The 21,916-nt window shown below is 46.1% G+C and overlaps 1 protein-coding gene across 2 annotated transcripts in view; it reads left to right on the top strand.

Moving 5' to 3' along the window:
- Nucleotides 1-20,168, top strand: part of LOC149334595 (uncharacterized) — a 52,552-nt gene extending 32,384 nt beyond the window's left edge. For both annotated transcript variants that reach the window (XM_089555240.1, XM_089555239.1), the window contains one exon: nucleotides 17,278-20,168. In XM_089555240.1, coding sequence (XP_089411366.1) covers nucleotides 17,278-17,335 — 58 coding nt within the window. In that variant the 3' untranslated portion in view covers nucleotides 17,336-20,168. The remainder of the gene's footprint in view (nucleotides 1-17,277) is intronic.
- Nucleotides 20,169-21,916: the final 1,748 nt, after the last annotated feature.

Genomic DNA, 21,916 nt, shown 5'->3' with positions numbered 1-21,916 from the left:
CAGGGCAGCCAACCGGAATCCTTTCTGATTAACCTCCCAGTCTTTCCCATATATATATATATATATATATATATATATATATATATATATATATATATATATATATATATATATATAATCTATCTATCTATCCTTATTCGAGTAATCAGGGATTAATTACCCACTGGCATCTACGCAAGTGCAGCCAAACGATAAGTGATTAACATTTCCTCGCATCTGTTAAATATACCATGTCTCGAGCAGCAACCTTCTTTGTGTGTTTTTTTTCTTCCTCCAGCACAATATTTCCCTCAACGCCAATTCTGTGGTAACAATTTTAGTGCTCTGCCTGCGCACTTCGCTCTCCGTTAATTCGTCTGACGTCATGCTTGCGCAGTTCCATCTATTCAGCAAAGCGTCCTCCAGCATATGACGCCAGGCACTCAAATCCACTGATCTTGTACTCAATGCCTTGCGCCTTTTCTTTGGGATTACGGTCCTTCGGTAGAAAATATCGTGTCCGATGCTACAAGTCGCCTTGTTCTTCGTTCGCATCCTTTTTTTTTCAGAAAGTGTGAGCTAAAGTTCCGCTGACGCTTTTTACATATGGAATGCACACGAGTTTTTGCCAATGGCGTGTGCTTGGACTAGACGGAGGTGAAAGATAGAGGGAGCTAGGAGCAGCAGAACTTTGCCTGACTTAAAGCGAATACAAAATAAATGAAAAGAAAGCTCCACGCGCTTCTGCTCTCGAGGCCCATCGTCGACAAGACCGAGTTACACTACCAGGCTGTCACGTTTCGGCATTACAACCGATTTTAGAACCGACAGAGGAGGTCCTTCGAGAGTGCACTGCTCTGAAAATTTCCCACCCGCTTTGGCGTACGCTGCGTCATAGCAATTTATCCTCGAGCCAACGGACTTGTCCAGCGTCTCTACAGGAAGCTCAAGGTGGCGCTCACGGCATATGGGGCCTCGGCATACTTGGTTGATTTCTTTCCACTATTCCTTTTTGAGTTTCTGAGCTCCTCTCCGGGAAGAATTGCAGTGCGCCTGAACTCGATTTCTCAATGGCACAACCTTACACCTTCAGGCAGAGCTTGTCCAGCCTCTTTTCTGCTAGCAATCCTTGAAGGCACCCTCATTCTTCCAACGCCTGCAACCCTCTCTCACTGCGGCTGGACGCGTGCAACCTGGCATCAAGCCCACAGAAGCACCCTTTATCTTCACCGACATATTCACAACTCCTGCCTTTCTCCGGACCGACGCCCCGCGGCGGTCTTTACAGTGGCCATATACGGGGCCGTATCCAGTTTTAGAATGCAGGCCGAAGCACTTCGCAATAGGTGTCCGCGACAAGCCGACAGTCATGTTAGTCGATTGACTCAAGCCTGCCTACATCGGCCACACTTATTGAGTAATACAGCGCGCATCGAAACAGGGACGAAGGAAGAAATGCTAGGGCGAGCGCTGAGCTCTCGTCCTCGCCTGTCTTCTTCGGCTTTGTTTGAATTCACGCTGTATTACTCAGTGCATTACCAACTCGCCCAATCTTCAATATCGACCACACCACCATCCAAAGAATTTACCTTGCCTCGTTTCCTCCGCCGCCACTACTTCCAGCTCCTCGGCATTCTGTGCGTGTTGACTAGGTACAGGACTCCGTCTGTGCGGGTCGGGCCTCTGTGGCGACGGCTCGTCGCTGAACGGTGCCCTCCTGGAAGAAGAGTTGGCCAGATAAGCGTTCGAGAAACGAACCAATTCTCAAAGTTTAGCCCGATAGTGTGGCCGTGGTTCCTGGCAATCATGTTTTCGCGACAGATGCGGTAACTTGTGGAGTTAAAGCTATAGTTGTTAAAAGACGCAACACCTGTCTTCACAAAGGCGTCGCAAAAGCAAGTCAGCAATTACTTCTATGAACGCGAAATGATGCATGCATGAAGATTGCCTTTTCCTATTGTTATTGGAAGAGAATAAAGCATAAAGGCGCACCTCACGACATGAGAAAGGGACCAGCTTCGTGTGACCAATTATCTCCTTGGTCCAAAACCAAGAATAATTTTAGTAAACTTGCCTGAGCCCTGCCGGGTCGTCCAGCCTTGTTCGTATGAGCAGTATGAACGCCGCCACACGAATGGGCTGCGTCTCGATTCTGCACCCTTTATCCCGAGAATTGTGATTGCGGCAGAATGTTACGTGGCGTCGGTGTTAGCTCCTATTTGAAACACTCCTCGACGAAAAATACTTTGGGCCTTACTCGTGCTTCCTTCCCCTTTTTCCAAAATTATTCGGAAAGATGAGAACATATTCCATTTTTTTGGAACAATTCGAACAGACACTGTTTAATTTGTTCGAAAAACAGAATAAGAAAATCAATTGGCTATTCGAAATTTCCTATCATTTGCACATCCAAACCGTAAGCCTGTTTCGTGCCTCGTGCGTAGGACGTCAGAAAAAGAAAGTTGCCCTGGTCTTAACATTCAGGTGCAAACAGTGTCACCAGTTCTGGGTTGCTAAGTATAGATACCGGCTTTTTAACTGTGGCGTCTTTACCGCACGGAAGGAATCACCTACGTAACGTAGAAAAATCTTTATTTGTGGACTAGAGATTGTAAGCGACCACATCTTGATGTCTTCCATAGTTACACTACTCATTGTGAGCGAAATTAACGCTCCCATTTCAGTCCTATTTGCTTGCTTGAAAAATATTCCCTGAGATATAAAATACATCCCGCGGATACGGCATACTTCCTTGGCGCTCAGTAGTGCTTGGTCGTGCCGACTTGGGTCATCCGCTGTTGCCCTGTGAGCAACAGAGACGGCCATGAGCACTGGAACACTGGTTAATATCGACACCACGTCAATAGAGACCAGTCCGTCGTCCTCCTGTATGATCAGGTCTGAGGTATCACTGTCATCATCAGCTTAAGCACGACAACTACAGGACAAAACCCCCTTCCATATCCCCCTGAAATAAACCACGTTCTCTACCAGCTGCTGCCATCGCAACCGGTCAGTCTTCCTAATCTCATCCATCGAAAAGGCATTATGCTGCCCTCTGCTACGCCTGCCTTTTTTATGCGAAGCATACTACTTTAGCTACCACTTCAGCCCTTCACCGTGGTTATGCGCCTCCAAATCACGTGATACATGACGTCACACCACGTGACACGATGACGTCACGACAGTGGAGAAACGGGGGCCCACCTCGCGCCGTCGCTGTGGTTGTGCGCCTCCAAATCACGTGATACATGACGTCACACCACGTGACTTTTTGACGTCACGACAGTGGAGAACTTTGCGAGCTTCTGAGATTTTGCCTTGGCAACACGTACTTTTCTTACGGCGTCAGCTTCTACCAGCAGACACGGGGCACGGCAATGGGAGCGTCGATATCCGTTACAACGGCCAATTTAGTAATGGAAGCCTTGGAAGAAAAGGTACTGTCCACCTTCAATCCTGCACCGAAAGTCTACTACCGGTACGTGGACGACTGCTTCTGTATTTTGAAGAAGCAAGACGTCCCACGCTTCCTGGACAGCCTAAATGCCCAGAATGCGCATATACAGTTCACCCTGGAACTTGAGAAAGACGGTGCATTACCTTTCTTGGATGTACTGGTCCGCAGGGATGAGGGCGCCCTCACCTTCTCGGTCTACAGGAAGCCTACGCATACAGGTCGCTACCTCAATTTTATGTCTTGTCATCCGGCCGGCCACAAGACGTCAGTGGTATCATCTTTAATAACACGTGCCGTACGCATCTGCTCAGATGACAACTCATTAAAGAACGAACTGAAGACGGTCCACCGGGAGCTGACTTGCAATGGCTATCCTAGTCGCTTTATCTGCAGAATTGAAAAGCGGATATTGAAGCCGGAAACACAGACCGACAAGACGTTCCAGGCGCGTGCAGCCATTCCTTACGTGCGGGGAATCAGCGAGGCACTATCGCGCGTATTTTCAAAATACGACCTGCGCATTGCCCACATCCCGACCAGCAAGCTCCGTAACCAGCTAGTGAACGTGAAAGATAGAGCTGCAGATTGAAGAGTATCCAGGCGTGATATACCAGATACCATGTGCTGACTGCCCCCAGGTGTACATTGGTGAGACGGGAAAGTTTACAAGACGGCTCAGTGAACACAAACGTGACGTAAGAAATAATAATCACGCGACTAACGCCATTGCACAGCATGTGCAAGAACATGGTCACGCGATTGACTGGGACCACGCCACTATCGTCGCGAAGGAAAGGAACGTATCATCTCGGCGCCTACTGGAATCTCTAATCATCCAGTCGACACCAGCTACCATGAACCGGATGCAAGGAAATATGCCACCAATCTACGCACGCACGCTCGTTACGTCATGTGTTGCGTATATAAGTGGCGGCGCTTCCTGTCCCGCTTAGTGATCAAGGAACCCGTACGAGGTTCCGAAACGTCTAAAATATCTTGACTTGGTCAGTGACCGTATTCTTACGGGGGCCCACCTCGCGCCGTCGCTGGGGTTGTGCGCCTCCAAATTACGCGACACGATGATGCTTCGCATTCTCCAGGCTTAACCAAGTTAAGCCTCAGCCATTTTTTTTTGGAATCGAGTTCGTTACCCTTAACGACCATCGGTTATATAGCTTTCGCATTACATGATCTGCTCATGCCCATTTCTTTTCTTAATTGAGACTATCGTGGCATCTGGCCTAACAAAGGCAGCATGATGTGTCCGCACTATCGTGCAGGCACAGGTGTTTTTCCGTTCAATGTGGCCGGTGTAGCCCGGTAGACTGCAGGGGTAGGGTAAATTACGGCTGAGCGGAGATAGCGTGCAGTTCAGAGATATCGCAGTGGAATGTCAGTTTTGAAAATTTTAGGCATACTTGGAAGCACTGCGGAATGAAGATTTAGGAGAGGCAGATGCAAAGGTACTGCAGAATACCTGTGTCGGCTGCACAGCTACTATAGTGATAAAGACAGTGGTTATATTGCAATGAGGGACGGTGTCCGGCAAAGATACACAGTATATCCTGTAGTATTCACCGCGCGTTTACACGAGACATTCAGAGAATTGAACTCGGGAGAGTTGGGGATCAAAGTAGATGGAAGATACCTTAATATTCTCCGATTTGCTGGTCACATTACCTTGCCAATTTAGGGGACGAACTGCAAAGCAGGATCGTGGACCTAGACAAGTAAAGTTGTATTGTGGGTGTAAAAATTACTATGCATAAAAAATAAAATAGTATTCAACAGTTTTGGAAGAGAACCGCAGTTTACAATAGGCTGCGAAGCGTTTGAAGTGGTAAGAGAATGCATCTACTTAGGAAAGCAGTGACCGCTGTCATGAAGCAGGAAAGCTAAATAACTACAAGAATACCTAAGAATGGGGCAGAGATCAGTTGGCAGGTACTCTCAGATGATTAATGGTAGTTTAACGGTACCACTTAAGAGGAAATAATATAGCAGCTGTAGCCTCTTGACACTCGCCAATAGTGAGAAACGTGGATGCTAATTGAGGACAACGGGAAAAGCTTGAAATGCAAAATGATAGGAGTAACTTTGACAGGAAGAGAGCAGGAGAATAAATGGGCACTTAGAAGATGAGGGAAGCATACCAGGAGGCGACAGAAAGTGAAGCAGGGGGATGGGATTCGAAAGTATGCGGGTCAAGTTGGCCGCAGAGTACAGGTTTGTTGCTGGGAAATGGAAGAGGAATTTTTGCTGCAGCGCACACAGTCAGGCCTATGATGATGATGGAGAGCTTAGAGTTATTGGTTTTGTAGACTTTCCATTGGGTATGCGAGGTCAGATTCTTGGCTAGCTTATCATACGATAACTGCTTATCAGAGCATTGGACTCGTAGTTGCGACGGTCCTTGACCACTGCTGATCTGCTTTCGCCAGCAGGGTGGACAACGACGTTAGCGTCGTCTCGCAGTTCACACGGAGCTTTTGTTTCTTCTCGGAACAGCCTATTGGGGAATTTTGAAGGCGCTGACACCCACAGACTTGAAACGACCTTTTTCGTTTCTGTGCTCGTTCGTGTGCTGGATACCATCTGCGACAGCAGCGAAGATTTTTCGAGAGGGGGGGGGGAGACAGAAAGAGAGCAGGAGAATAAATGGGCCCTTATATGGGAAGCATACCAGGAGGGGACAGTAAGGTGGAGGGGGGGGGGGGGTGTTAGAGTACCGGGGTCTGAAAGAACCCCTGGCCTCTTATTAAGACCGTTGACTCATGGGGTATGACACGGGATAGACACTTTACGAAGCCCATGCTTTGGTCTCGTAGCTTGTGCTGTCGCGTTGTTAGCTTAGAAAGATTAGTTTTTAGGGGGGTGATGCTTGTCGGCCTCAGTCACCACGGCGCTTCGGCCAAAGTCGCCTACTCACGGCAGGAGTTCAGGTATCTTTTTCTCGGGTTGGCGTCGTGCGAAGAACTGGCGCAGCTCGTCATTGCGTGGAACAGATTTTCCCTCGCGTAATCGCACGGTTAGGAAAATATTCCCTCTAAGGCGATAGTAGAGACTACAGGCATGGCACTGGTCCAATATTTTCCAGGTCGTTTATTGTAATGTATTTATATTTTACGCTAATATATTGTCATAATTTATCTTTTTTGTAATCGGAATAGCGTGGCGGGGGCTGTGCGACAGCTTGCACCAGGATTCAGATAGTGAGCGGTGTAGAGACATCGACATTGTTCGGTGGGTCACTACTTTTAAAGTCTTTTTAACTTAGTTGTTTAAGCTATGTGCTAACATGCCTTTATTATTTTTTTCTCAAACCAAAACAGAGCGGCACAGGTTGTGGGGGACGCTGAAACAACAGGCTCAAGCTCAGAAAAATTTTTCATTTCACTGTAACAAAAATAAACGTCAAAAAATCGGCACCCGGGGTGGCTATCAGAAATAACTACCCAAAATAGGCATAAGCCTTCTCCTCATTATTTCGTAAAAAGAAAAGGTGAGAATAAAAGGGAAAAGGACTAAGGTGTACTTAATGTACAACTACGTAAATCATACTTATTGTATAATTCTGTAAATCTTGTATAATGGGGTGGTAGGGGGTATAGAAGGTAATATACAATATGCAAAGCCAAGCACAAATAATTCAATAACCTTCAAGGAAACGGCTGTCTAGAAGATTATCGAAAAGCGCGTTATATTATTTTCCTACTCGAGAAAAGCTTCAAAAGCCGGTGAACTTACTCTGAAGTTTTCTATCCTGTAAAATGCATAGCGTGTAGAGTTTGAGGGCATGCTGAAGCAAGTGATGTTATATCGAATAAAAAAATTAGGGAGGGTACTTATGACTGCTCACAAGCTTTTAATGATAAATCATTGTCTAATCCGGAGCTCTGTTGCAAGGTTCGTTAGAGATTCCCTCCTAATGACTCGCCTACTAAATAGCATACAGTTGTAAGGAAACGCATACCCATGGTTCACCTTCATTCGCCAAGAAGAAACGCCGTTTTGTTGCCTTTCACGATTTTGAATGGTTTTCTTTCCCAACCCGTCTCCACCTCTTCGTCTGTGAAACAGGGGAGTCCATTATCACCACACCTGCTTCCACTTGTATGAGCAATCTACAGAGTGTATTTTAGGTTTCCAAATCATAGATCGTGAGATCAAAGTATACGCTTATGCAGATGATCTGGCGTTTTTCTCCGTAGACAAGCCTGGCGTGGATGAAGTTGTTCGCTCAACAAAGCAGTTTGGCAAAGTTTCGGGTTCCCAGATGAACGATACCAAGAGTTGTGGTCTGTGGTTTTTAGTGTGGGGATATACACAAGTTCAAGTGGCATGGACGTGTGTACCGCCCACTACTTTGACGTACCATTAGCGCGTACAGGCACAGTGGAAACTTTTGAAAATACTTTTTTTCTAGCAACAAAAATTTATTACGTGGTACGGATTATTCACTGCGATAGGATTTCTATTCGTCGCTTTCACAGAGGTTTTGCAAATTTTGTTTGGAGTTCTTCTATGGAACCTATGCCACGCGATTACCTTTTTCGACCTGGCAGCGCGGGTGGGCTATGCTTATTCCATCTTCAAGTGAGGCACAATGTTGCTCACTTTGTTTTTCGTGACACTTCTTATCCAATACTTTGAGCGTTTTTGCAAACAAATTTATTTAATGCTTTGCCGACACTCATTGTGTCCTCAAACTTAATTGACCATCCTTGTCCTTGAGAGTCCATGCATGAGGTATAATTTGTTGTGCGGTTTCTGGCAGCCTCTTTTCAACAGAGTTCGTATTCTCAGTGTCGCGGAAACGCTTGTACAAAGACTTGATTCCGATGCTTTCCTCTACTCTTACTTACCGCCCGATGTAGTGAAGGGTTGCCACCGTGAGCACGCTTCTGGTTGACATTCCTGCCTTCCCTCTTCCTCTTTATGCCTCCTTTATGTACTTTGGATTGCTTGGACATGATGTCCTTAGGCGGGTGGGAAAACTGTTACTTTCACTTTGCACTGAGACTTTCTCCTGGCAGTTACACATGGAAACATTGCCCGTGAAAACTCGACTTCAGAAAAAGTCATTTTCGTGTCATCTGTCAACTGCAGCCCATGTGATGTGGCTCAAACAAGCGAACATAGCTTCATCAATTATAAGCTTGCACATAATTCTGTGCTGGGATCTGTTGCAACGAACCTTGAAAGAGCGAATTCTTTTTTTCTTCTCACATAATTCGGTATCTCACAGCAGTCCAATAGGTTGCTGAACCTCTTTAAATGTTTTTTTTCTGGACTACACAGCTTATGGAAAACTATAATGATTGACAGGCAGTGACAATCAGTTCTTTCGACGAAATCTCATTTCTGTCAAATAATAGTTCAACTGAATAAATTGCGTTAACGGACCAACCTTGAGTTGGAATTGCACTCTTTCTTGGTGACGTTCTGAGCCTTACCTCCCGTCAAGCGCTCTGCTGCTCTGCCTGTTTCAGGCGTCTTTCATGGCATTTCCTAAAACCTGTGTAAGCATTTCAGGCCAATATAACATATTTTAAGTGCAATAAATACCTTGTTTAAAGCTCTAATGTGACTTATGGGTCGCGTGCTCGCCTCGCAGTCTGAAGGTCTTTGCTTCAATTCCCCGAACTTTAGGAAGAAATTTTATATTCTTCTTTGCTGTAGACGTCACCATCGTATGCTAAACGCTGACGTCGTCTGAGAGCGTGGTGACGTGTCTGACGTGCCATCGACGGCGATGAATGCCGGCTTTTGTGAGAATGTCACAGATAATGCTTCCTCAATGATTACGTGTACAGTTCACGTACGATCAGCGTAAAATAAATCACCAAATGAATAATTGTAACGGCAACAAAATAACAGAAAAATGTGAGCTGCTGGAGGAAAAATAGAGGCAGTGTCTAATAAAACGTTCCCGTGGCGTACATCGCGCTATCAAAGTGGAAAGTGCGCTGGTATTCAGGCTTCCTCAGCTGCCGCCTTATTGCTGTTTTCGTTCCAATCGTCCTCTTGGTCGTCTTTTGATGCTCGAAGTTCGCCATTGCATGTTTTGTACTATGTCGGCCTGAGTAAAGAGTAGCTTTAAATATGCAGCTACTGATTTTATGTCGCTTTGGTATAGTACCACATGAGCATATTGTCACGTTGTAGTGACGGCAGTCCAGTGGTCAGGAAGACACCAGCCAGTCTTAGAAACGAAGCTCTTTATTTGGGCTGACTTGCGCCCGCAAAATAACTGAATCACTCGGCGGCGGCGTAAGCAACAAACGTGCTCGTCGGTCGTCGAACTACGAATGTCCGCCGCTCGCGGCATCGTTCAATTTAAAGGCGGCAACGAAACTTCCAGATAACAGGACAAGATCATCTACAGTAATCTAGAAAAACCTAGATGCAGCCTTTCATGGCTGCGATCAATCGAGATTAGTCTGGTCGCTTCTCGCGTCACGAACAAAAGTGATAACAACCCTTTCCTGCAGGCTTGAGCGTGAATGAACAAACAGTACAATCATACGTGGCATTACCCCCCTTCCAAAGGAGCATCGCCTCGATGTTTTAAAATGAAAATAAACACGGAGAATGCTAACTTCGAGCACTTTAGCGTTCATAACAAGGTTTAAGTGCAGCGCTAAAATCTTCAAGTCTGGCAGTGTCGTCATCGTCGGTGTTGTCGTAGTTTTCGTCGTCGTAGTTGTCGTCGTCGTCGTAGGGGTCGTCGTGGTCGTAGGGGTCGTCGTCGTCGTACGGGTCGTCGTCGTCGTACGGGTCGTCTGAGAGCGTGGTGACGTGTCTGACGTGCCATCGACGGCGATGAATGCCGGCTTTTGTGAGAATGTCACAGATAATGCTTCCTCAATGATTACGTGTACAGTTCACGTACGATCAGCGTAAAATAAATCACCAAATGAATAATTGTAACGGCAACAAAATAACAGAAAAATGTGAGCTGCTGGAGGAAAAATAGAGGCAGTGTCTAATAAAACGTTCCCGTGGCGTACATCGCGCTATCAAAGTGGAAAGTGCGCTGGTATTCAGGCTTCCTCAGCTGCCGCCTTATTGCTGTTTTCGTTCCAATCGTCCTCTTGGTCGTCTTTTGATGCTCGAAGTTCGCCATTGCATGTTTTGTACTATGTCGGCCTGAGTAAAGAGTAGCTTTAAATATGCAGCTACTGATTTTATGTCGCTTTGGTATAGTACCACATGAGCATATTGTCACGTTGTAGTGACGGCAGTCCAGTGGTCAGGAAGACACCAGCCAGTCTTAGAAACGAAGCTCTTTATTTGGGCTGACTTGCGCCCGCAAAATAACTGAATCACTCGGCGGCGGCGTAAGCAACAAACGTGCTCGTCGGTCGTCGAACTACGAATGTCCGCCGCTCGCGGCATCGTTCAATTTAAAGGCGGCAACGAAACTTCCAGATAACAGGACAAGATCATCTACAGTAATCTAGAAAAACCTAGATGCAGCCTTTCATGGCTGCGATCAATCGAGATTAGTCTGGTCGCTTCTCGCGTCACGAACAAAAGTGATAACAACCCTTTCCTGCAGGCTTGAGCGTGAATGAACAAACAGTACAATCATACGTGGCATTACCCCCCTTCCAAAGGAGCATCGCCTCGATGTTTTAAAATGAAAATAAACACGGAGAATGCTAACTTCGAGCACTTTAGCGTTCATAACAAGGTTTAAGTGCAGCGCTAAAATCTTCAAGTCTGGCAGTGTCGTCATCGTCGGTGTTGTCGTAGTTTTCGTCGTCGTAGTTGTCGTCGTCGTCGTAGGGGTCGTCGTGGTCGTAGGGGTCGTCGTCGTCGTACGGGTCGTCGTCGTCGTACGGGTCGTCGTCGTCGTAGGGGCCGTCGTCGTCGCAGGGGCCGTCGTCGTCGCAGGGGTCGTCGTCGTCGTAGGGGTCGTCGTCGTCGTAGGGGTCGTCGACGTAGGGGTCGTCGTCATCGTAGGGGTCGTCGTCGACGTAGGGGTCGTCGTAGTTCTCGTCGTAGTTGAGGCATAGTCCTGTGTTTTTCTCGATGGAGGATCTTAGTCCTTGCGCTCAGAAGCAACCACACCTCCAGAGGCTGCTTTACTCAGTTCAACCTTCGGAGGCTGGGGGAGCGTCCACGCACTGCGTAGCGATACATAGCGCGGTGACGATGGTGACGGAGAACGAGATAGGTGGCTCGGCGATGAGTATTCTTCCCGACGCAAGAACTCTTCGATTGCGGCTGGTCGCAGGCCAGGTCGGGGTCGTGGGGCGTCGTAAGAAAATCCTCGGATGCCCATTCTCCTGTATGGGCAGTACCGGAGAATGTCACCGGCTTCTCCGCAGTGGAAGCATAGTTGGCGGCGCTGGTCGGGTGTTCTCCACTCGTCGCATTTCCTAGGCCGTGTGCGACGCTCGTAGGACGGGCGAGTTGGGGCGAGAGGGCGGCGCTCCAGCGCAGCAGGCTAATGGCGATAGGGGCTTAGGTGCCGTCGTCGAGGTGCACGACGGCGCACTGCTGCGGCGTAAGTCATGGCTGGAGGCTCGAAGAGGCTGCGTGGTAGACTGGAGTCAAGTCCTCCGGTGAATGACTCGAAGGGCTGGCGTCGCGACTTGTAGGGGGTGTCCGGAACATAGGAGGCTACCCAGCACCTCCACCAGATGTCACGTTGTAGTGACGGCAGTCCAGTGGTCAGGAAGACACCAGCCAGTCTTAGAAACGAAGCTCTTTATTTGGGCTGACTTGCGCCCGCAAAATAACTGAATCACTCGGCGGCGGCGTAAGCAACAAACGTGCTCGTCGGTCGTCGAACTACGAATGTCCGCCGCTCGCGGCATCGTTCAATTTAAAGGCGGCAACGAAACTTCCAGATAACAGGACAAGATCATTTACAGTAATCTAGAAAAACCTAGATGCAGCCTTTCATGGCTGCGATCAATCGAGATTAGTCTGGTCGCTTCTCGCGTCACGAACAAAAGTGATAACAACCCTTTCCTGCAGGCTTGAGCGTGAATGAACAAACAGTACAATCATACGTGGCAATATGTGATGCACATGGCACAACGTTTGCGCCTAGTGCGTGTTTGGGAGCCTAGTCAGAATTCAAGGGAGCACCAGTTGACAATTGGTAGTGGGTGTTTGAAGTGGTAAGGGAATACGTCTACTTTGGGCAAGTAGTGACCGCTGATCCGGGCCATGAGAGGGAAATAACTAGAAGGCTAAGAATGGGGTGGAGCGCGTATGGCAGGTCGAATCATTAATAGCAGTTTACTGAGATCTCTCAAGAGAAAAGCATACAACTGTATCTTATCAGTGCTCACCTCTTGAGCAGAAACGGATAGGCTAACAAAAACGATACAGCTTAAAGGTGCACTAAAGAGGAATGTGAACATGTCTTTTTACCGCGGGAACTCAATCTGCACCTTCCGAGCATTTTTAGAAACCTCGAATTATCGCACTGTGCTGCCAATTTCTATAATTTAAATCGGATTAAACTTCCTGTCTCCCGCATTTTCATGAACCCGCCGCAGACGGTAGGAGGAGTCAACTAAGACGTGGAGTGTCTTTCAGGCAGTCGAGTGGCGCATCGTTTTCGCTTTTCTTTGTTTTTTTAGGTTTCCGTTAGTAAATAGACGTAGTCTGAGGCTACGTAGCTGCAAAGTAGGCACGCGGAAATAAAAATACGCGTGGACCCTTTGCTTTCACCGATCGCTTCGTATCCCTCTGCCGATGGCAGAGGGGCAAGCCGCCACGGGACTGGCTGAAAGGTTGGTTGACTCCTCCTACAGTGTGCGGCGAATTAAAAAAAAAAGGCGGGAGCTGGGACGTTTAATCCGAATTAAATTATGGAAATCGGTCGCACAGGACAATAATTCGAAGTTTCTGAGAACGGTCAGAATGTGTGGATCGAGCTCCCGCAGTAAAAAGACACTTCAGATTGCTCTTTAGTGCATCTTTAAGTTAGGGAAAACGCAGAGAGATATGGAAATACAAATGATAGGTGTAACGTTAAGAGACCTGAAGCGGGCAGAGTTGACGAGGGGGTAAACGCGGGTTAACAACACCCTAGTCTAAATAAAGAGGAAGAAATGGGCCGGCCTTAAGGGTAACGGGGTGGATTCCAAGAGAAGGCAAGCGTAGCAGGGGACGGCAGAAAGTTATGTGGGCGGACGAGGTTAAGAAGTTTGCGAGGATACGGTGGCCGCAACTGGCAAAGGACAGGGTAGTTGGAGATACATGGAGAGGCCTTTGCGCAACAATCAACGTAGTGAGACTACTGAAGAAGATGATAAACTCACCCTGTATAATTTCGATTACAAGGCGCTTGAGGAATGGAATTTATGTACAGCGCTTTTTTTTCACCTAGTGCACCTCAACAAATATAGGCTGAAGATACAGTCTTTGCCAAGAGTAAGCGCGCAGCCTCGACGGCGTCGGTGGCGGGCTCGCTGCCGAGCATCAGCGCAGCGGTCGCCGGCGCCGGCTGCGAGAGATACCTGGCCTACGTAAACCTGCGCTTAGGCTTTCCTTCCCCGGTTGATAAAGAGCAACCGGGTGGCGAGTGCGGCGTGCGTTTTGATGCCTTGGGAGCGCTGTGCTCCGGAGGGTGAGCGCTGCGCAGAGTAAAACTCGCTGTTCGCTCTGTTCAGACAGCCCCACGAATCATACATAAGCGGCTCTCTGAGCTAGAAAATTATGCGCACGTTTAGTTTAGGTTAACCGTTCCTGCCCCTTTAACAAACGAGCAAACAACGTCTCTTCTGCATGTCTGGTGTGTCGGCAAAATAAGACGGGAAACATATATTGCAAATTCCGCCACCTTTTTCCACGGCCCCTTCCTGCAGCATTGTGAGGCTCAAGTAGAAAGAAACGGAGAGCTTTTTAGCCTTTTCGAGTGAGCCTGTTGCTGCTCTTCCCATTTCTGACCATGTCGTTTTGGCCCTTGGTTGCGGTTTCAGATGGTTAGCTATAACGGACTCCCAGATTGTGACTCCATCGGACCTGACGCTCTGTGCCCGGTTGAATTGTGTCCAGAACGCAGGTGTTAGATATGCGGCATCTTTTCGCCCGAAAGCACCGCACTCATAGTTCAAATCGGTCACGTGTGTTTCATGGCTGAGGGTATAAACGTCTTTCTCGAAGTTTGTTTTTGCAACAGAAAGATTACCCATAATCCAACGCAAGAAAAAAATTACTAGAACGGAAAGCATTCCAAAACCTCTACAGTGCGTAACCAAGGCGTGTAAAAAATGTCCACAAATGAAAAAGTAACAATAATCACCTTTTTATTAAAATTTACTATTTATCACCCGATTCATAAGAACATTTTTCACAACGCTTCGCTGCTGCAGCAGGTTTTCCGCTCTGCTCAGGTGCGCAACACGCTTCAGTAAGATAGTGCTTAATGGTATGGTAAGGCACTGCGCCATCGTACCGCCTGGCGTAATGCTCAGTTAAGGTAAATGAAGAGTAAAGCATGTACAAAGTATATTTATACATAGATGTAGCCCTAAGAGAGAGGAGGAGAGCGAATCGGATCTGGGAAGAAATTAGAGTAACGGAATCCCGGCTAACATTGTGTAGAGAACATGCGCATGAGCAGGACGTATAATGTTGACAGCAGATGACCCGTGGCAGCTTCTGATAAGGTACTGTATCCCAAACGAAGGTGAACGTGGTACAAGACACCAAGGTCAAGTGGTCAGATGCGGTTGAGAAGTTTACAATAGTCGCCAATTAACAAGGGAAGGTTAACTGGCGAGTAGTAGGGCAGGCTTCCGTACTGCCTTGCACGTAGTTGTATTCTTGGTGATGAAGAGGAAATGCTCTGAAAGCATTAGGTAACAGCGTACTCCTGGAAATAATAAAAAAGCTGTAACTGTTCGGTTATACTACTTTCTGAATGACAAAAGAAATGGCGGAACCAACAGAACCCGAAAAAAAAAAACAATTGCCCGCTTGAGGCTGAGCCACCCGAACCACGCTCCGACGATCCACCGCACAATCACTAAACAGTTTATCTATCGATACGAGATTAGCATTCACGTGTGTTCGGGCGGCATCATACTCATGTTTCTCAAACCACCAGCGTTACGTAATCTCTTCAGCCTACGTCACCTACAGCAGCGCCGAATCGCAGAGGACCTAACAAAATGAATCGCTAAATCTTACGGTGTCGATGACTAAATGACTACTGCTCTCCCTCCCACCTCCACTTGAGAAAATGGTGAATAGTGTGGCATGATAAAACATTGTTTTGGCGCATAAAAACGCGTACGAGGAGAAAACAGACAACACAAACGCCAGATATCAATTGAAGTGTATTCACAAAAAAACACTCCTTTATTTACCCAGGGATGCACCTCTGGTGACATCAAACGCTCAAAGGTAATTCGGAAACCACGTGATAATTCACCAAGGCTGCACAAATTAAACAAGCAATCAAATAAAGGCATACCTTTACGAACACTCACGTACATTCCTGCACATATCCGTTCTTTTTTTTTTATCTAACTAACGCGATAAACACATTTACTCTTAGATAATCTATTTCTCCTGAGCTCAACAAAAGCGGTTCTGAGGCAGTAATCTTCTTCATTAGAGATACAGAAGGCTTCACAGATTCCCCGGCTTTTCTGCAATAGTACTGAACTTCCTCAGCACACGCATTAGTTGCAAAACAGCCTTGCATACTGCCTCTTACAAGCAACGGCGACTGTAATCAGCTAAATTACCTCCGCCAATTTGTGCAGCAACTGTGCCACGTTGTTTTAGCAAGCGTTAATTGCTAGCATTGCTGGCATGCTAGCATTGCTAGGAAGCGCACGCCTGCAAGAGCGACCTGTCGTAGTGCCCTACTGGCATAAGGTGTCATACCGCCACAAGAAGGTCATGGAGAAGTCGGAAGTATTCAGCCCCTGAAAACTAGGCTCCATGGTCTACCTAGTTAATGGCATCGAAAAAAGGCCACCCTACAAATATTAGGCACACTGAAGCCCTCGTTGACTGTGGGGTTGGCATTGTGTACCGCATTTCCCTCGCAAACGGCATACATTACAGCGCCCAAACTGGAAGCGCACTGTAATGTGACATCCATAAACCATGAACACTTGATCGAGCACTGCAGGACAGTTGCTTCACTCGGTGGCAGATGTCCTCTAGCGGACCACGTTCGCTGTTGCTTGCATGAGCCACAGTGGAAGGCTTTTTTGGGACGAATACCGGTGTTGTGCACGTTCAGTACTCAGAAAAGCCGGCAAATCTGTGAAGCCCTCTGTACCTAGAATGATAAAGATTACTACGCCAGTGCCCCTTCTGTTGCCCTCGGGAGAAAGGAATTAGACTAAGAGAAAGCGTATTCATGGCGACAGTCAGGCAAGAAACGACGGAGATGTGCAAGAATTGGCATGTGCCTTTATTTGATTGCTTGTTTTAATTTTACCCCCTCGGATAATTGTCATCTGGCTTCCGCATTATATTTCATTGTTTGATGTCAACAATTGTGCCTCCGTGGGTTTTACATAAAGCTTGTTTTTTGGCAATAAAATTCACTTGACGTCCGGTGTTCGAATTGTCTGCTCACTTCTGATCCGTTTTGCCCTGCATCGAAACGATGCTTCGTAATGCAATTCAGTACCAACTAGCCCAATCGCCTACGCTTGGTATTCCTGCTTGACGGCACTATTGCCGTGCTGTCTCTTTTGGTGCAATTTCAATCCATTCGTTCGTAGCCAACCAGTGTTGACTGCGGCCATTTCTACTGCGTTCTTGGATTGATGTTAATTTTTATGTTCACTCGGTGCATAGTAGCTCCGATGCCAACCATGTTTTACCTTTCTGCGCAGGATATTAACAGGCAAGGGCAAGCCACGAGCTCAAGACCGCCAGATGCATAATAAGTGATCCCGTGTGGCCAACAAGGACGTTTTTTCAAGCCCCAGTCGTCTAATTCAAAACATGATCTCTTACCTTAGAGATAGGCAGCAGTTTGTTGAAATTATGAATTGCTCGTCAAAAACGCTATCTGTGACTTCTGGTGTCCCCCAAGGCAGCGTCTTGGGGCCGCTATTGTTTTTGATATACATCAATGATTTGTCTGATGTCATTCATGGTGGCGTTGCTATCCGATTGTTCGCGGATGATTGTGTGCTTTTTAAGAACATCACAGCACCAAATGACCATACAATATTACAAGCAAACCTAGAGGCTATTCATGAGTGGTGGAGTCGATGGGGAATGCAACTAAATGCACAAAAAACAGTTCTGTTGCGAGTTACAAGGAAGAAAAATATCAGCACCTATTCTTACTTGCTTAACAACGATATTGTAACAGAAGTAGACTCGTATAAATATATTGGTGTGACGCTAACAAATAAACTAACTTCGTCTCCGCACATATCCGCCATTTGTTCTTCCGCTATTAGTAAGCTGTGGTCTCTAAAGAGGAAACTTAAAGGTGCACCTGTCGAAGTTAAGCTATTAGCTTATAATGCCTGCATTAGAGCCAAGCTCCAATATGCCTCCATTGTATGGGATCCGCACAATAAGAAGGAAATATTGCAGCTCGAGCGAGTCCAAAGAAAGGCTGTCCGGTTTATTTTTAGCAAATATAAAAGGAACGATTCTCCTTCCTTATTGATGCGGCAACATAGTATAGCAACATTGGAATCCCGTCGAAAAATTAGTCGGCTCGCTTTTTTGCATAACTGCGTCTCAGGTGCGCTGAGGTTAAACATGCCAGACTGTGTTAAGCCACATTGCACCAGGAAAACTCGACACACACACCCTCACTCCTTGACTCCAATTTTTGCACGAACCAATACCTATAAGCATAGTTTTTTTCCCAGGACTACCAGTGAATGGAATTCCCTGCCTTCGCACACTTTCGCAGCCAGTGACTTTGTTAAAGAACTGGAGCGTCAATTCTTGCGCTGTTAATTGTACTTCGCTCGTTATGAATTTTTTGTGTGAAATTTGTTTCTGAACAGCTGTATGCTTGTTATATGTGTACTCATGTTTTTGCCGCGGATGCCCCTCCTGCCTGGGCCATGTATATGTATGGTCTGCAGTATCTGCGAATAAAAATAAATAAAAAATTAAGCAAAAATAAAGCTTTAGACTTGGATATCACTTTCGTTCGCACAGAGTGAGATCTATTATCAATAACTATCAACAACGTTTCCATACCGCAAACACATTCTGCTACATTTCTAGGTGTGATAGTTGACTCGAACCTGAAGTTTAATCATCATGTTGCCTCCGTTGTTAATAAAATTTGTTTCGGAATAAGGGCTCTCATCAGAACAAGGCCGTTCTTTAGCTTAGATACGTTGCTTTCAATCTATTACGCATTCATACACTCCCATATTAATTACTGTATCACTTCATAGGGTAGCACATACAGAATTCATCTTTCTATACTCATTTCTATGCAAAAACAAGCACTTAGAATCATCACTTTCTCTTCTTTTACCCAGCCGTCTGCACCTTTGTTCCATTCACTACATGTCCTGCCCCTTGAACATCTACACAAATTTCAGGTCCTGGTTTTTCTTTTCAAAGTCATCAATAAGTACATATGTGTTAATTTTGTCCCTGAAAATATAATTACAAATAATAACATCACGCGTTTTGCTTTGTCGAACAATTTATTGTTGCCAAAAGTACGGACTAATTATGGAAAGCAAACTACATCGTTCTTTGCCATCTCCACTTGGAATAATTTGCTCCCTTCACTGAAAACCCCAATGTCATTGTACAAATTCAAAAAAAATGTTAAAACACCACTTGTTTGAATCCTTAGATGTTTAATAACGCTTTTGTGTTTGCAATCACTATGTAACATTCATTTGCTGTACACTTCTTTCTTTTTTGTCGCTTTATTTGCCTTCCTTTTTTTTTACCTCGAGTTGTTGTGCATGCGTCGGTTTATGTATTCTGTTCATGTAGCCATAGGAGGCCCTATTTGCAGTCTCGACTTTTGGGCCTCCTGATGTATATACCTCATAAACCATGTACTGTAAATATGAAATAAACTTGATTTGTTTTGATTTGATTATGGCTACGTCTAAGGCAAATGCAGGGCACCCTGAAAAACATTAATGCGACCTCCCCAAGTGTTCTCTGATCTATATCGGCAAGGCAGCGGATTGCGGGACTTGGTTAGCACCTCAGAAGCCGCACTGTGTAGATTAGGTCTTAAAAGTCTTATCTATCTGCCTTAAAAATCTTAAAACACTTCCAGTACGCAACACAACACATGCGGCTAACGGTAACTTTAACCTACAAATCCATAAGAATGCACACAGTCAGAAATTATTCGAATCTGTTGGGACGAAGGTCTGGAATGCATTGCCAGTAGAATTAAAGCTTGCCAGAAATTTTAATCTTTCTTAGAAGTTGTTTTTTTTGCACAATCAAGTAATGATGTGATTCCGCTATTTAATTGAATGTTTGTATTTTGTTGAACGCATTCTGTGTATTTTGTTGAAATATCGATTTGCAGTTTCCTCCTGCGTTTGTCCAAATACTTTGTCTTTTATTTGAAATAAGACTGGACATTTTCCTTATTTTTGTTCATTATTTTGCGTTTGAAAATTATTCATATCTTCTTCTATGAGGTTGCCCAAATATCCTGTTTTGTATTGAACCGGATACTAGCCATGTAGGCTATCGGTCCAAATAGTTTGTACAAAGTTTCCTTGGTTGAGCAATTAAAGGTTTTTTGATTGATTGATTGATTGATTGATTGATTGATTGATTGATTGATTGATTGATTGATTGATATACTAACCAATTTAGTAATTTTGTCTCAGCAAAGCAGTTATGTCGCCTTAAAAGTGAAAATTATTGCTGATACCTCCAGCATTATAAATGAATTAAGATATTGCAGCACTTCTTACATGTGCTGTTCTTCGTTCAATATTTCCTTTCTTAAGAGGGGGCTACGAGGACCAAGGGGCACAGGAACTCTACAGTAAGGCTGAGATCTGGGCGAGTTGGTATGCATTCATACTGGTGAACAGCGCAAAAAAGGCGGGACAACAACAAGACAAGAGTTGATAGTCAGCGCTTGTCTTGTTGTTGTCCCGCCTTTTTTGCGCTGTTCACCAGTATGAACTCTACAGTCTCAAAATGTTATATCAAGTAAAGGGCACGTGGAACGGGACGCACACATTGACTTCCATAGTCAGCCAAGCTCCAGCCCTGAAAGTGCCTCACCGGTGCTCTAGAGTCTCGCCCTGTCGCAGGACCTCATCGCTCACAGAGTAATACGTATGGTATAAAAAAAACGACGTATCACTCGCACAGAGTGAGGACCCAGCCAATTCCTCCGTTTTCTGACTGATGCCGTCGAATGATTCAGGGTCAATCCACCCCTGGCGTCGTTGCGCGGTGCACAACGAGTAATGAGCACTGCGCTCTCAGCCTGAAGCAGTTCACCACACGGAGGGACGTGGGCTACGACGGGCACAGCAGATGGCGTTCCGGCCGTGATTTCAAGGCATACGCATCTGTTCGCTTCTAATGTTGACAATGAAATGGTCGGCGCTTTAAGAGCGCTGGCTCTTGCTATTTACATGTGTCAAGGACGCGTCTGTCTATAATAGGGGCGAAATTGACCGATATCGCAAAAACGTGACCACACTATATCACACGGCAACAGTGGGCGCGTAGCGCCTCAATTAAAGCCTATACTTTCGATCCGTTATATATGTGCCAGTATAGCGGCCATAGAAGTGGGACCAGCTCGCCTTCCCCTTTCGGGACCACCATTTGCATAAAATTTGGGGGCCACCCGTTTGACGCAGAGTGTTCCAAGTGGTGTCAAAATGAGTTGAAATTTTCGTGAGGATAAAATAGCTAATTGAGATGAAGCCCAAAATATTTGTGGGATTATCACCAGAGACTTTAACGCCCCCAAACCCTGCATTCCGAGTACCTTCAGACGGCCATTACGGGCGAACCGTTTGTCGCAGGGGATTCGCGTGGTTTATGGTTTATTGGGGTTTAACGTCCCAAAGCGACTCAGGCTAGGGGGGACGCCGCAGTGAAGGGCTGCAGAAATTTCGATCACCTGTGGTTCTTTAACGTGCACTGACATCGCACAGTACACGGGCCTCTAGAATTTCGCCTCCATCGAAATTCGACCGGCACGGCCGGAATCGAACTCGCGTCTTTCGGGTCAGCAGCCGAGTGCCAGAACCATTGAGCCACCGTGGCGGTGCCAAACGATTAGCCGTGCTGTGATGCATACGTTTATAAAATTTATCGACTGATATAACATAGGAATGCAAAATCGATCAGGCAGATGGTGCTGCTTGTGTCTTAGAACAAATATGAAGTACTGAGAGGTATTTGGAAAGGAATAATGGATTCGGGGCCTACTTTAGGAATGCGGTTCGGTGCTTAAGGGCAGAAGTTCAGTCGAGATCAGAAAGTTGTTGGAAGATTAGCACGAGGTGGCCACGGCAAAACCACAGG

The sequence above is a fragment of the Amblyomma mixtum genome, chromosome 8, assembly GCF_055824585.1.
Source record: "Amblyomma mixtum isolate Tamu chromosome 8, ASM5582458v1, whole genome shotgun sequence".
NCBI classification, from domain to species: Eukaryota; Metazoa; Arthropoda; class Arachnida; order Ixodida; family Ixodidae; genus Amblyomma; species Amblyomma mixtum.
The sequence above is the reverse complement of the archived record's forward strand: the minus strand, read 5'-3'. Positions and strand labels throughout refer to the sequence as shown.